The sequence below is a fragment of the Capricornis sumatraensis genome, chromosome X (assembly GCF_032405125.1).
Source record: "Capricornis sumatraensis isolate serow.1 chromosome X, serow.2, whole genome shotgun sequence".
Lineage (NCBI taxonomy): Eukaryota > Metazoa > Chordata > Mammalia > Artiodactyla > Bovidae > Capricornis > Capricornis sumatraensis.
Window position 1 is genome coordinate 105328497 of NC_091092.1, and position 14047 is coordinate 105342543.

The 14047-nt window shown below is 41.5% G+C and overlaps 1 protein-coding gene and 1 non-coding gene across 3 annotated transcripts in view; one reads left to right on the forward strand and one right to left on the reverse strand.

Annotated features, from left to right (window-relative positions):
* Positions 1-2686: 2686 nt before the first annotated feature.
* Positions 2687-2759, reverse strand: TRNAC-GCA (transfer RNA cysteine (anticodon GCA)). The gene has a single exon. It is a non-coding gene; the product is annotated as a tRNA-Cys (tRNA).
* A 5841-nt stretch (positions 2760-8600) lies between these two features.
* Positions 8601-14047, forward strand: part of RPGR (retinitis pigmentosa GTPase regulator) — a 62341-nt gene continuing 56894 nt past the window's right edge. For both annotated transcript variants that reach the window (XM_068962202.1, XM_068962201.1), the window contains exons 1-4: positions 8601-8628; positions 10622-10747; positions 11182-11274; positions 13307-13369. In XM_068962202.1, the coding sequence (XP_068818303.1) occupies positions 8601-8628; positions 10622-10747; positions 11182-11274; positions 13307-13369 (310 nt within the window). The remainder of the gene's footprint in view (positions 8629-10621; positions 10748-11181; positions 11275-13306; positions 13370-14047) is intronic.

The window sequence follows — 14047 nt, forward strand, 5'->3', positions numbered from 1 at the left end:
ATTGGCTTTCTATGTAAACCAAGGAATATCAGCCTCTGTCTCTCCTCTATTTTCTTATCTACAATATTCTTTCCTTATCTCTCTCTCTAAATCATCTGCCGACGCCGTTTTTCCTTCAGGTTCCCCTGGATCCTGTGGGGGCTGGACCCCGGCACCCAAGGAGTTTTATGAGGATTCAATAAGTTGATAAATGTAAAGTACTGAGAAATAATGCGTACCACATCATAAATAATCATTAAATGTTAGCTGTTATGATTGTCAGTTTCAATCAGCTTTTCTATTTATTATTTTCATTTCAAATCTCTTTGATTTTGATTGAAAAAGCAAATTGTGTTCATTATTTAAAAATTAAAGCCATACAGATATAAATGAATTAGAAATTAGAAGTCCCCTCTAATTCCTCACCCCAGAGGTAACCACTACTGCATAGCATAGTAAAGGTTGGTCCAGATATTTACCTATGTGTATATCAAACCTATTCATGTAGTTATATCTATTAATTTACTTTTATATAGTAGGGTAATACTCTGCATATTATTTTACAACTTGTTTTTATCACTAAAAATGTGATCTTAGATATCTTCCCATATAAGTACACATAAACTCATTATACTGATTTTCATGATTGCATAGTATTCTGTTGTATGGAAGCCTAATAATTTACTTATTCATTAACTTATTGACATACTTTATGTGTCTTTAATTTTTCTTAAACAATGCTGTAATGAACATCCTTGTACATATTTTTGGTGCAAATTTGTATATTTCTGTAAATTCTGTAAAAAAAAACTTTCTGTTAAAAAAAAGCTCTGAAACCACGTATCTCCAGAAGTGATTATGATGAGTAAGAATTATATGCTTTTAAAATATATATGTTTAATTTATATTGCCTTTGAAAAGGAAATGTGCTCACTTCTCCTGCTGACTAGGTCCTGGCAATCTTCTTAATCCTTGCCAGTCTAATAGGTAAAATAAATAAATATTATTGCTTTATTTGCACTTTTAATAGTAAATTATCTTTTCATATGTTTAAAATTTGAATTTTTCGGTACAACCTTCCTACTTTTGTCCATTGCTGGAGTTCCTTTTATTTTATTTTTTTCCTTTTTTTGTCTTTAAAATTTGAAAAAAGGCAAGCCATAGGCTAAGGAAAAATATTTGCAATACATAAATTGACAAAGGATACTGGATGTTTATCCAAAAGAAGTTTGAGCATTTGTCCACAAAAAAACCCTGTGCATATCCATAGCAGCTTGGTTTATCAGAGACCCAAACTGGAAACAACCTAAATGTCCATCAATAGGTAAACAGAGAAATAAAGGTATATCCATTAAAATGAACAAATTACCGATATGTACAACATGATATCTTCTCAAAGGCATTTCCTTGAGAGAAACCAGACACAAAAGAAATTGTACAAAAGACAATACTAATCTATGCATGATGAAAAATCAGAATGGTGGGTTTTTTTCCAGGAAGGTGGAAGTGGAGGAGGAAAACACATATCTGGCTTAGGGTGGTAGTTAAATGGCATAATGGTATATACAATTGTCAAAGCCCATCAAAGTATTCACTTAAAATGGGTGTATTCATTTTTAAGTAAATCACGCTTCAATCATGTTGACTTAAAGAGAAATAAATTGTTTTGTTCCTGAAGCAAAACATTTCACTTGTACATTAAAGTACAGGAAATTAGTACAGAAAATAATATAATAGTCCCTCACACATCACCACCCTAATTGAAAAGATGTTAACATTTCACCATATTTGTTTGAGATCTCTGTTCTTTTGAAGGAAATAAATCATGACTGAAACTTATGAAGTTTCACTGCTCATCTCTCACCCTTCCTTCCTGTTCCAGAGGAAATAACTCTTCCTAAAATGATGTTATTCCTTCCCATGAATGATCATGTTGCATGTCTCTATACAAATATTCTATTTATCATGTGTTTAAAATTTATAAGATAAAATAGCATGACATAGCACATATTTTGTATTTTTAAAATTTTTCTCAACAGATAAATTGTTGAGAATTCCTCATGTCCAGACATGTAAAACCTCATGTCCAGACATTATAACTGCTATATGATATTCCTCTGTGTGAATGAATAGTATCCATTCCTCAACTGATGGAAATTTAGGTTATTTCCACTTTTTTTTACAAGATAAACAATGCTGAGATGTATATCCTCATGTATGCCTCTTTGGGACAGGTTATCTTTTCAACTTCAGTTTTGACAAATTATTTTCTAATGCATTTGTACTAATTTGCACTTTCACTAGCAAGTTTCCTGTATTCCTAAATACACTTATCAATATTATTATATTGCCAATAATGTGAATATAAAATATCATTTCATTATCACTTATTTTGCATTCTCCTCATTTCCAGTAAGATTAAATATCTTTTTACATGCTTATTGACCACTTAAATTTTTATCTCTGTTAATGTAATGTCCTTTGCTCATTTTTTCTTTCTTATGATTTTGTCTTTTTCTTATCAATTTGTTAGTATTCTATACATATTCTGAATATTAGATCCTTTATCCATTGAAGTGAAGTGAAGTTGCTCAGTTGTGTCTGACTCTTTGCAACCCCATGGACTGTAACCTACCACGCTACTCCATCCATGGAATTTTCCAGGCAAGAGTACTGGAATGGGTTGCCATTTCCTTCTCCAGGGGATCTCCCCAACCCAGGGATTGAACCTGGGTCTTCTGCATTGCAGGCAGACGCTTTACCATCTGAGCCACCAGGGAAGTCCTTTATCCATTAAATGTCCATAATTACATTTACCACGGACTTCACTGGTAGCACAGTGGTAAAGAATCCATCTGCCAGTGCAGGAGATGCAGGTTTGATCCCTGGGTTGGGAAGATCCCCTGGAGAAGGAAATGGCAACCCGCTCCAGTATTCTTTCCTAGAAAATCCCGTGGACAGAGGAGCCTGGCAGTCCATGGGGTTGCAAAGAGTCAGACACAACTCAGTGATGAACAGCAAAAATCACATTTATCAGCCTTTTCCTTTACTGCGTCTATAAACTACTTATGCTCTTCCACAAGTTAATCCCTTGCTACCCCGAGTGTGATCCATGGACCAGTAGCATTGATAGCATCTGGAAACTTGTTTATAAATGCAGATTCCTAGGACCCACTCTGATCGCTAAATTAGAATCTAAATTTTAACAAGACAAGTAGATGATCTGTATGTGTGTGAATGATTTTTAAATACTAGATTAAATGATTAAGAAATACGCAAATTTTCTTACCTGGGGTAATAGCCCAGTAATCCCCACCTTTCTCTTTCTTCTTTATAAATAAAAGTCCTGCCTTGGACCTGTATGTCCTCAATTCATATATCTTGGAGTGTGTGTGTGTGTGTGTGTGTGTGTGTGTATGCTTAGTCTCTCAGTAGTGTCCCACTCTTTGCAACCCCATGGACTATAGACCACCAGGCTCCTCTGTCCATGGGGATTGTCCAGGCAAGAATACTGGAGTGGATTGTCATTCTCTTCTCCAGGGGATCCTCCTGACCCAGGGATCACACTCAGGTCTCCTGCATTGTAAATGGATTTTTTACCATCTGAGCTACCAAGGACACTACAAAATTTCAGAAATCAAAGAAGCCGTTAGAATCTGATTTGTAAATTCACGTGTTTATGGGATTTCATAGTGAGGTTCTCAAAGTGGAGACACATCTGTTTATCTGATTCCAAAGAGAGAAATAAGTAGTGATAGTAGCCGAGTGGTGATAACATTCAAAATGCACGCTTTGGAAGTTTTGTTGAATGCTATCAAGGAAGGAACTAGTTCAGCTAGGATGTATAATCCATCAAATGTCTTCCTTGTTCATAAGTGTGTCTATTTTTAGTTGACACAAAATGCTCCAGAAATGAGTCACAGCAAGAATTAACAGGGGAAATTGCCAAGAGTTGTATCTATTATCAGATGTGTGATGACTTGTGTATATCAGCGTGATTTGCTAAGGAGCATATGAGTGGTTGGGCTTTCCAAGTAGCTCAGCTGATAAAGACTCTGCCTGCAATGCAGGAGACCTGGTTTGATTCCTGGGTTGGGAAATTCCCCTGGAGAAGGGATAGGCTACCCACTCCAGTATTCTTGGGCTTCCCTGGTGGTTCAGACAGTGAAGAATCTGCCTACAATGCAGGAGACCTGGGTTCGATCCCTGAGTTGGGAAGATCCCCTGGAGAAGGGCATGGCAACCACTCCAGTATTCTGGCCTGGAGAATCCCCATGGACAGAGGAGCTTGGTGGGCTACAGTCCATGGGGTCGAAAAGAGTCAGATATGACTGAGTGACTAAGCACAGCATAGCACATATGAGTGGCTGGCCATGTATGAAGGGGGCACCAAAGAGCACATGACTGCAGTGGGGAGTCATGAAATTTTACTTTCAAACTCCTTGCCTTCTGCAACACGAAGCAGGTGACTCCACAGGTGGAAAACATCTTGCTACAAGGATGTGGCAGAGGTATTTCCTATTCACTCAATGTCAGAAGTGCTCCCACAGTTCCCCACCACCATGCAGTGTTCAGGAGCACAGAATACGGGATCTGGCCAATGGGTGGTAAGAAGGAGAAACTGTTTTGTTTGTGTGAAGCCACTGAGATGTGGGTGGTGGTCGCACTGCAGCATAGCCTGGGTTACACTGACTGATGCAGTGAGAGCGTAGCAGACTCTGCCTTATTAATACTGTTGCATGTTACTCTGCCAGACACCAAGCAGTAAGAGGTACCCAGTACCCCATAACAACTTTCTGAGATAAATCACAGTATTATCCTATATGAGAGATATCTATATCATATGTATCAATAGTATTTGATATCATTGCTGTGTAGATATAGATATATGGGCTGTTATTGTTTAGCTGCTAAGTCATGTCTCTTTTGCATCCCCATGGACTATAGCCCACCAGGCTCCTCTGTCCATGAGATTTCTCAGGCAAGAATACTGGAGTGGGTTGCCATTCCTTTTGCCAGGGGATCTTCCAGACCCAGGGATTGAACTTGGGTCTCCTGCACTGCAGGCAGATTCTTTACCATCTGAGCCAACAAGGGATGGTAGCTTTATGTGTAGCTGTAATATATTGTGAAAGGATGTGTTCTTCCTTTCCTCTTGTTATGCTGGAAGTAGTGTCTCTTCTCAGTAGGGCAGTGCCTCCACATGAGATCTGGATGCCATCTCTTCCTCCCTTCCATTAGTGATTATTCCTGCACTCTCCCAAATCTGTGTTTTCCCCACTTCTATTCAGTTTGTCCCTCAGCATTCCCAGATCTCTCCAAGCTTCACAAAAGCCTGCCATCCACCCATTTCTTCTTCCTTCCCTCAGTGTCCCCCCTCTCCAACTGCTACGATACCATTCTCTGCCATCAACTCTACCAAACAGCTACTTTCAACACTGATGATGATCTCCATGTGGCTAAATTCAGTGGACAGTTTTCACCTTACATCATTTCTCAGCATCACGTGACAAGATTATCCACAGCCTCCTGATGAAACCTCATGCTGTAGGCTCTTCCTCTCTGGTCACTATCTCCTTTGCAGCTGCGTCATCGGGTGCTGGGTGATTAAATTTTAGCCTTTGTCACAACTCATCTTAGCCTCTCTTTTCTTCTCACCCTGTAGGCACTTTTCAGTCTTTCACCTAGCAGTCTTTGCTAAGGCTGCTATCACTATGTCGACCCAGGCATCCCTCAAGTGGGCGACTCCACCTGGAGCTTCTGCTCACCAATTGCCTGCTCAGTTCCATGCTTCCACTTTGACGTCTTAGTGTGGACAAGGCTGGATCATCAACTTCTCTCCCTCTGTTTGCTTCAGTGCGTGCATGTTCAGTCCCTCAGTCGTGTCCGACTCTTTTGTGGCCCCATGGGCTGTAGCCTGCCAGGCTCCTCTGTCCATGGGATTTCCCATGCAAGAATACTGGGAGTGGGTTCCCATTTCCTCCCCCAGGGGATCTTCCCAACCCAGGGATCAAACCGTGTATTCTGTATCGGAAGGTGGATACTTTATCACTGAGCCACCTGGGAAAAGTCTCTGCTTACTTCACTTCAACCCCTCTTGCTCCATCCTCTGAGTTCCCCATCTCAGTAAATGGCACCAGCCTCCGCCTATTTGCTTATGTTGGAACTTGGGAATAGTGTTGCCTCAATCCTTTTGGGAGGGTTCAGCACAAAAATGTGCTTAACTCTATTTTGAAATAAAAAAAACAAACTAAAGCATATCATAACTAAAGTAAGTCTTTTAAATTCTGCTTTCCCCACAGGGCCTATTCTGATGCTTTAAAAACAGAATATCAGATCCTTTCCAAAATAATTTTGGACCCTTCTTTTGCTGTTGCTGTAAGAGCCCCTGGCCTGCCTAGGAGTCAATAGTCAGACACCATTTCCTGTTGATTCTCCTTCTTAAAATATTTTTGAACCTGTCTGCTCCTCTCAGGTGCCAAATGTGCTATATTTCAAGGCTGCGTGATGAGTATCTAAATTTCTGCAATAGCTCCGAATCCTCCTCCCTGCTCCAAATTATTTTCTACAAAGAAGCCAGGTAGGGTGATTGCAGGAATATATATACCTGATTCCGTCAATTCACTGTTTACAAACCCTCAGTAGCTTCCCATTGTCCTCAGGATAAAATCTCAGATTTGCAATAGGCCCAAGATCCTGCCAATTTGCCATGGGCCAGTGTCACCTCTTTGAGCTCCTGGAAAGAGCCAAGGTCCTTAAACATCTTTGTAGCTGATTTACTCTGCTCCAGAGCTCTCTCACCCCTCCCAGCTTCTCCTTCCTCAGTTCTTAGATTCAGTGTCCTTTCTTCTGGTAAGTTTTTCTTAACCTCTTACTCCAGGTCAGTGCTCCTGGCTTAAATACTTTCTTAGTAACCCCCACTTTGCTTTGTAAGTAAACAATTATTTGTATATTGGATAGTTTAATCTCCCCTCCTAATCTACAAACTCTAGAAAACTCAAGCAAACTCCCTGAGAAAGTCAGTATTCACTCTAGTACACACAGGAAGTCCAGTATCCTTGAATCCAACTTTGTCTGATTTTAGAGCTCACACCTTAAAGTTGAAAATTAGGCTTTATTTGGTGGACTTTATTTGGAGGACTTAAGCCCAGAAGACAGCCTCCCAGCTCTGAGGGACTGTTCCAAAGAGGTAAGGAAGGAGCCAGGATTATATACGGGTTTTATAACAAAAACCAGACAGTCAAAAGTTTACTGTTAGATAGCTCAAATTAATGTGTGTGTGTGTGCTTAATCCCTCAGTCATGTCCGACTCTCTGCAGCCCCATGGACTGTAACCCACCAGGATTCTCTGTCCATGGGATTCTCCACGCAAGAATGCTGGAGCAGGTTGCCATTTCCTCCTCCAGGGGATCTTCCCGACCCAGGGGTCAAACCTGCACATTGGCAGATGGATTCTTTACCACTAGGGCCAACCTGGGAAACCCAAGTTTACGAATTTAGCTCTCTTCTATGTTTGGGTAATGCAGGAGTCTGTGCTCAGGGAAATCATTCCTTTGATATGCACCTTAGCTCTCTAGGGCCAATATCCTGTTCTTCCCCACACTGAGGCCCCTCAGGGTGCACCTTTGGGGGTGGCTGCAGTGGAGGGGTGCTTAGCTCTGGGCAGCTCCTTTGTATCCATCCTAAATTCCCTCAGGGCTCACTACTGGGGCCTCTGGTAGGTGCCTTATGGCTTGATGGCCATCCTTTGTTTGTTAATATGACTGGCAACATTTCTCCTCCACAGGAGAAACTGGAGAAAAATGTTAACATATCTGGCTAATACTAGAACAGTGGTGTTCTAGTGTGGGTGAATCTCTGTGCAGGTTCAAGTCAGTTGTAGATTTCAGGAAACCTCAGCCTTCTGTGTGTGTGTGGGGGGGTGGGGATGGGGTGGAGGAGGTGTTCAGATTACCAGCAGGACTAGCTAAACTGGACCCCAGTTCTTCCACCGTATAATCTTCACATCTCTAAACGGGGGTAACATTAACCACCTTGCAGGGCTGTAGTAGAACTCATTCATCTAATACGTATTTAATGAGCATCTAGTATATACTAGGTTTGGGGTTAGGTGATGGGGATACAAATATGATTTAGGATGTTGGGCAGAGTGCTTATTTCACTTAGGTATACATGGTCACAGGTACTAGTATTAACACAGCTGTGTGCTGACATTTGCCTGTGCCACGTAGCTTGAGACAGGGTGTGACATTTGTGACGCTGGTCACTATCTGTGACGCTGGTCACTATCTTTCCAGATTACCGTGCGGTGCGACCACACCTCCGCTCCGGCCACCAGAGGGCGCGCGACCTCTACCTTAACGGTCCACTGCGTCTGCGCCTGCGCCGCGCTGGCTGCCCGCCCTCCACTTGCCTCGCGCCGTAACGCTCCGCCCCCGTTACCCCTAGCGGCCGTTTGTTGACTTCCGGGAACGCGGGCGTAGCGGATGCTCCGAGAGTCGCTATGGGGGCCCAAGGGGCTCCCGGCGCCCGCTTCGGAGCTGAGGCACTGCCTTAGGCCCGGCCGAGTCGACCCCGCCGACTTTCTGGCCGAGGAGCAGGCTTTCCATAGCGCAATTACCATGGGGGAACCCTATGAGATGGTGCCCGGTGAGTGGCGCCCGCGGCGGTGGCGGCGGGCCGGGAGGGAGGGTCAGCGGGCTGGCGGACGGCCAGGCCCCGCCTCTGGGCTGGCCCCGTCGGGGGACAGGCCTGGGCCGCGGCCACCCGACTACGGTTAGAGTCTAGCCGCACCCCTGCGGTTGACTGAGAGGAGAAAGAAAGGAGGGAGAGGAGGGGGACTACGGGGAAAGGGGGTGCCGGTCTTTCTTCTTCTAATTCTTTTAAAATAAGTTTTCGATGAGTTTCTCGAAGGCAGGGGCAGTTTTCACCGCCCTATGATCTTCCCAAAGTACTTCGTTTGAGGTCCTCAGAACCCGATTGTGTATTGAACGCAGTAAAGAATGGCTGACCGGGGGACGTGCGGTAAAAGAGGATGGGGAAAGGAGGGAGCCATTAGTGAGTGGTTTTTTGAGACTTTACCCCCGAGCTCCAGAAATAACCTTTGGCTTTGTGACTGGGTACCACGTACGTTCTTTGTAACAGAAATAGACGTTTCACGAAGCAGTACTTATTCTAGCCACTTGGGATGTGCTCAGATTTTTCCTGTAATACTTTACTTTTTTAAAATGGTCATTATGACCCACTAAGTTGATTTGCTGACCCACTCCTCATAACTCAGTTGGTAAAGAATCCGCCTGCAATGCAGGAGACTCTGGTTCGATTCCTGGGGTCGGGAAGATCTGGAGAAGGGCTAGGCTACCCACTCTAGTATTCTTGGGCTTCCTTTGTGGTTCAGCTGGTAAAGAATCCGCCCCCAACGCAGGAGACCTGGGTTAGATTCTTGGGAAGATCCCCTGGAGAAGGGAAAGGCTACCCACTCCAGTGTTCTGGCTTGGAGAATTCCATGGACTGTATAGTCCATAGGGTCGGCAAACAGTTGGACACCACTGAGCGACTTTCACTTGTATGGGTCACGACCAACAGTTTGAAAAAAAAAACACTAGAGCAGAATCGTTCTGTTTCTGCCAGGCTCTTGGGTTCAAACATGATTCAGTTCCTGCCTCGAATTTACAAGGTAGTGAGACATATAAGAAACTAAGCAAAATGACAGTATCGATTGACAGAAGATGCCACTGGGGCAGCACAGAGCGACTGGCCCCCTGGCTTGGGGTGGGGGTAGCCGGGGGAAGGCTTCTTGGGGAGCCAGAGCAGGACAAAACAGTTGTAATTATTCATTCTATTAAAAACTCAGAGCCTGTTCTAGAACCTGGCCTCCTATATCTATCGTTATCAGTTTGAACTCGCACACGTCACACTTGTTCTCAAAAGGTTTTTCCACAGTGGCAAGTCTCTTGAGCATTAGTATTTATTATTAATACTTCGGTTTTCTATGTCTTTCCTTCTGATACCTGTTTAATCTCTTTGTGTGTAGTCATCCTCCTTGAGGTTTCCTCAAAAGCTGAATCTGGTCTCGTGTGTGTGTGTTTAGATATTAATAGCTTTGGGAATCTCATAGAAGTTTTTAGTCTCTCTCCAAAATGGTACTGGAGTAAACCAGTTTGTGAATACTCATCTTATCAGGTAGTATTTAGTGACTTCATTTAAGAATGTCCAAATCTCAACATCTTGCGTCCTCACGATGTTACTGATGAAACTCAGTGCTGTCCTGTTTCTGCGTGTGGAGAAAAGCCTTCAGTCAGAGGCTAGACTATGCGACGTTCACCAGTGTGAGTGGGGCATCAAAGATATCAGCTTATTTCCAAGGAGTAGATGGTCTACCTAGTGGCAGCAGGACTCCTTAGTCATTGTGACAGTATATTTCTTACTTTACACCCGTAAACAGATAATATATACTTGATTTATTAGATCTTATAAATAAAACTAGAATGAAGTCTGAGGAGTTAAACTGAGTTAAGTTGGAAGAAGGAGGGTGTAGGCCATGTGGAGCAGATAAAGTCCTGGAAAAATATTTTAGTTAACAGGCAACATGATAAAACTTGTGAAATCAAAACTCTCATATATTTGTCTCTTTTATTTGCAGATTCGGGTGCTGTGTTTACATTTGGCAAAACTAAATTTGCTGAAAATATTCCCAGCAAATTCTGGTTTAAAAAGGATATACCTGTATCTCTTTCATGTGGAGATGAACATACTGCTATTACTACAGGTTAGTGTTAAAATCGTAAATGAAGATAGTAATAACTTAGAGAATCCTAAGTATTGTAGATGTGTTGTTCAAAACATGTTGAAGATATACAGAAAGTGAATTTTTTTTTTTTACCTTGCCAGAGAATTCTTGACAAATTGATTTATCAGGGAAGACTTTTAAGTTCCCTTAGTATACTGACACGTGATTTTCTATGCATATTGCTTTCTTAGAATAAATCTATTTGAATATATTCATAACATCAAAAAAACTGTTACTGTATAATCTTAGAAACTCTTTACAACTAACATAATATAGCTATAAGTAGATGGGCAAGGTAACCTGTAAAACTGATAACATTGTTTAAGTACAGCTTTTTTATTGTTTTCTGATGACTTCATCTCACATTATGTTGAAGATGCTTCAGTTTATTATTTCTGTTTCTTTCCCACCAGGAAATAATAAGCTTTTCATGTTTGGCAGTAACAACTGGGGACAGTTAGGATTAGGATCAAAAGCAACTGTTAACAAGCCAACATGTATCAAAGGTTTGGGGTCTTTTCTTATCACTTTAAATACTTAAATTATATAAAGTACTTTTCTATTGATTGTGTAATTCTTTAATATAAATAATAAAGCCTTTAGTTCTTTATTCACTGAGATTTACTTGAATATTATTGGCATTTAACTTTATTTTTCATGTGATATTCAGAACTACTTCTATATGTTAGGATTTAAAAATCGCATTGATTTTAAACCCAGAGACCACAAAAGAAATAATGATTCTGTAGTACTGTGCACTTGAACATCATTTTTTTTGCCTGTTTTGTAAACCTACTTAAATATTACTGTTATTGTATATACAGAGAACAAACAATATGATAGGGTTTTGAGCTCTGTCTCATTTGTTAGAGTTGTGAACATCATGGTTCTATGTAGTTGCAGGTTTTATAAAACACACTTTACCCTGCTGTATATAGTTAGCAGATGTGCTGAAGAAAACATCAGGCCTAGGCGTTGATTAGTACTAGTGTTCTTACACGGAGAAGGCAATGGCACCCCACTCCAGTACTCTTGCCTGAAAAATCCATGGATGGAGGAGCCTGGAAGGCTGCAGTCCATGGGGTTGCACAGAGTCGGACACGACTGAAGCGACTTAGCAGCAGCAGCAGTGTTCTTACAAGAACAACAGGACAAAATGTTTCAAATCAGGATTGTCCCAGAAAATATAATACCTTTACAAAGCTTTCTCGCCATTATGTGCAAAAGCTTCTGTTTGGTTTAACCCATGAACATCAGTTACACTTGAATGGTGATAGAGACTCCTTGGGATATGACAGGAATAGGATTCTTTATCTTTGTAGCCAGATTTTTAATTTGAGCTCAGAATTTCAGTGTAATTTATCATATCCATGCTTCCCTGGTGGCTTAGATGGTGAAGAATCTGCCTGCAATGCAGGAGACCCAGGTTCAATCCCTGGTCAGGAAGATCCCCTGGAGAAGGGAACAGCAACCCATTCCAGTATTCCTGCCTGGAGAATTTAATGGACAGAGGAGCCTGGTGGGTTCTATGGGGTTGCAAAGAGTTGGACACTATTGGACAACTAACACATACACACACATGCTATTTGTAGATATTGTTGTGGAACTTTTAAAGTATTCCACTAAGTCAAAAAATACTTACTGAGCACAGGTGACTAAACCCTTGAGTTTATTTATAGTGCCTACTATGCTTACTGTTCAAAATCGAATGAAAGTGAACGTGTTAGTTGCTCAGTTGTATCTGACTCTTTTGACCCCTTGGACTGTAGCCCACCAGGCTCTTCTGTCCAGGGGATTTTCTAGGCAAGATTACTGGAGTGAGTTGCCATTTCCTTCCGCAGGGGATCTTCCCGACCAGGGATTGAACCCAGGTCTCCTGCATTGAAGGCACATTCTTGACCATCTGAGCCACCAGGGAAGTCCAATATCTAATAGACAAGCTAACAAGATTGTCTAGACTATGAGATCTTTGAGCCAGGGACTCTGTCTTAGTGATATCTGCAGCCCCTGTGCTGAGCACTTAGGAGATGTTCTGTAAATGTTTTTAGTATGTAAATGAATGAATGAAGAACTTTAGGTATATGACTAAACAACAACAACAAATGCCTATGAATGTTGAACTTAGTGCTTTGTTGTGTGAGGTAGAAAGTAAACTTGATGACGGTAATGCCAGATTAGGGAATAGATCAGGTTGGAGAAAAGACAGCATAACAATGTGGTGGATCTCAGCACATACTAATTATTTGTGGAGTTTTAAATAATATATAGATGCCTAGGTCTTACCTCAGACCTACTGACTCAGATTCTCCAGGGGTCAGGCTAAGCTATCTGTATTTTTTTTTTCAGAGCACCATTAGTTATTATGATACATAACTACCTCCAAAAACTTTTAATTTATTAGTTATGAAAATCAACTTAGAAGTCAGACAGGCCTGGGTTTAAATCTGTTCTACAACTTGGTCATCATTTGACCTGGATTATTTTGTCATTTCCATATAATCATAAAATATCTTACTTGTCATATTTTTATATTTTTAGCTTTAAAACCGGAAAAAGTGAAATTTGTTGCTTGCGGAAGGAACCACACCCTAGTTTTAACAGGTATAGTATTCAATCTGTGGGCTTCCCTGGTGACTCAGCTGGTAAAGAATCCGACTGTAGTGCAGGAGACCTGGGTTCGATCCCTGGGTTGGGAAGATCCCCTGGAGAAGGGAAGGGCTACCCACTCCAGTATTCTGGTCTGGAGAATTCCATGGATTGTATAGTCCATGGGATCACAAAGAGTCGGACACAACTGAGCAACTTTCACTTCACTTCACTTCACTCAATCTGTATGACTTCCTGTCCAATCTGAGGACCGAAGTCTCACTCCAGTAACATTTGTGACTTTGTAAAATTAATAGAAATGGTGCCTTGGTAACAGTAAGGTTAGGATTTTTTAAAAAAATGTAAATGGATAGTACACTTGTTTGCCCATGAAAATATGCAGATAAATGTTAAGTGGATGAAGAAAAAGCTTCTTTTCTTGTGGATTACGTTAAGGAACAGCATCTCCTTACCTGTGTGCACACCTTCAGGGGCCACATGCTCCTGATCTTGCTCTTCCCTCTTCTTTTCAGAGGGTGAGTGGAAGCCCTTCCTAAAAGGCTTTTGATGTGAGTTAGCACAGTTCCAATCAAAATCCAAACAGGCCATGTGTGTGTATGAGTGTGTGTATGTAGAAATTCACAAGGTTATTCTAAAGTTTATATGGAAAAGCCAAGGACCTCGAATAGCCAA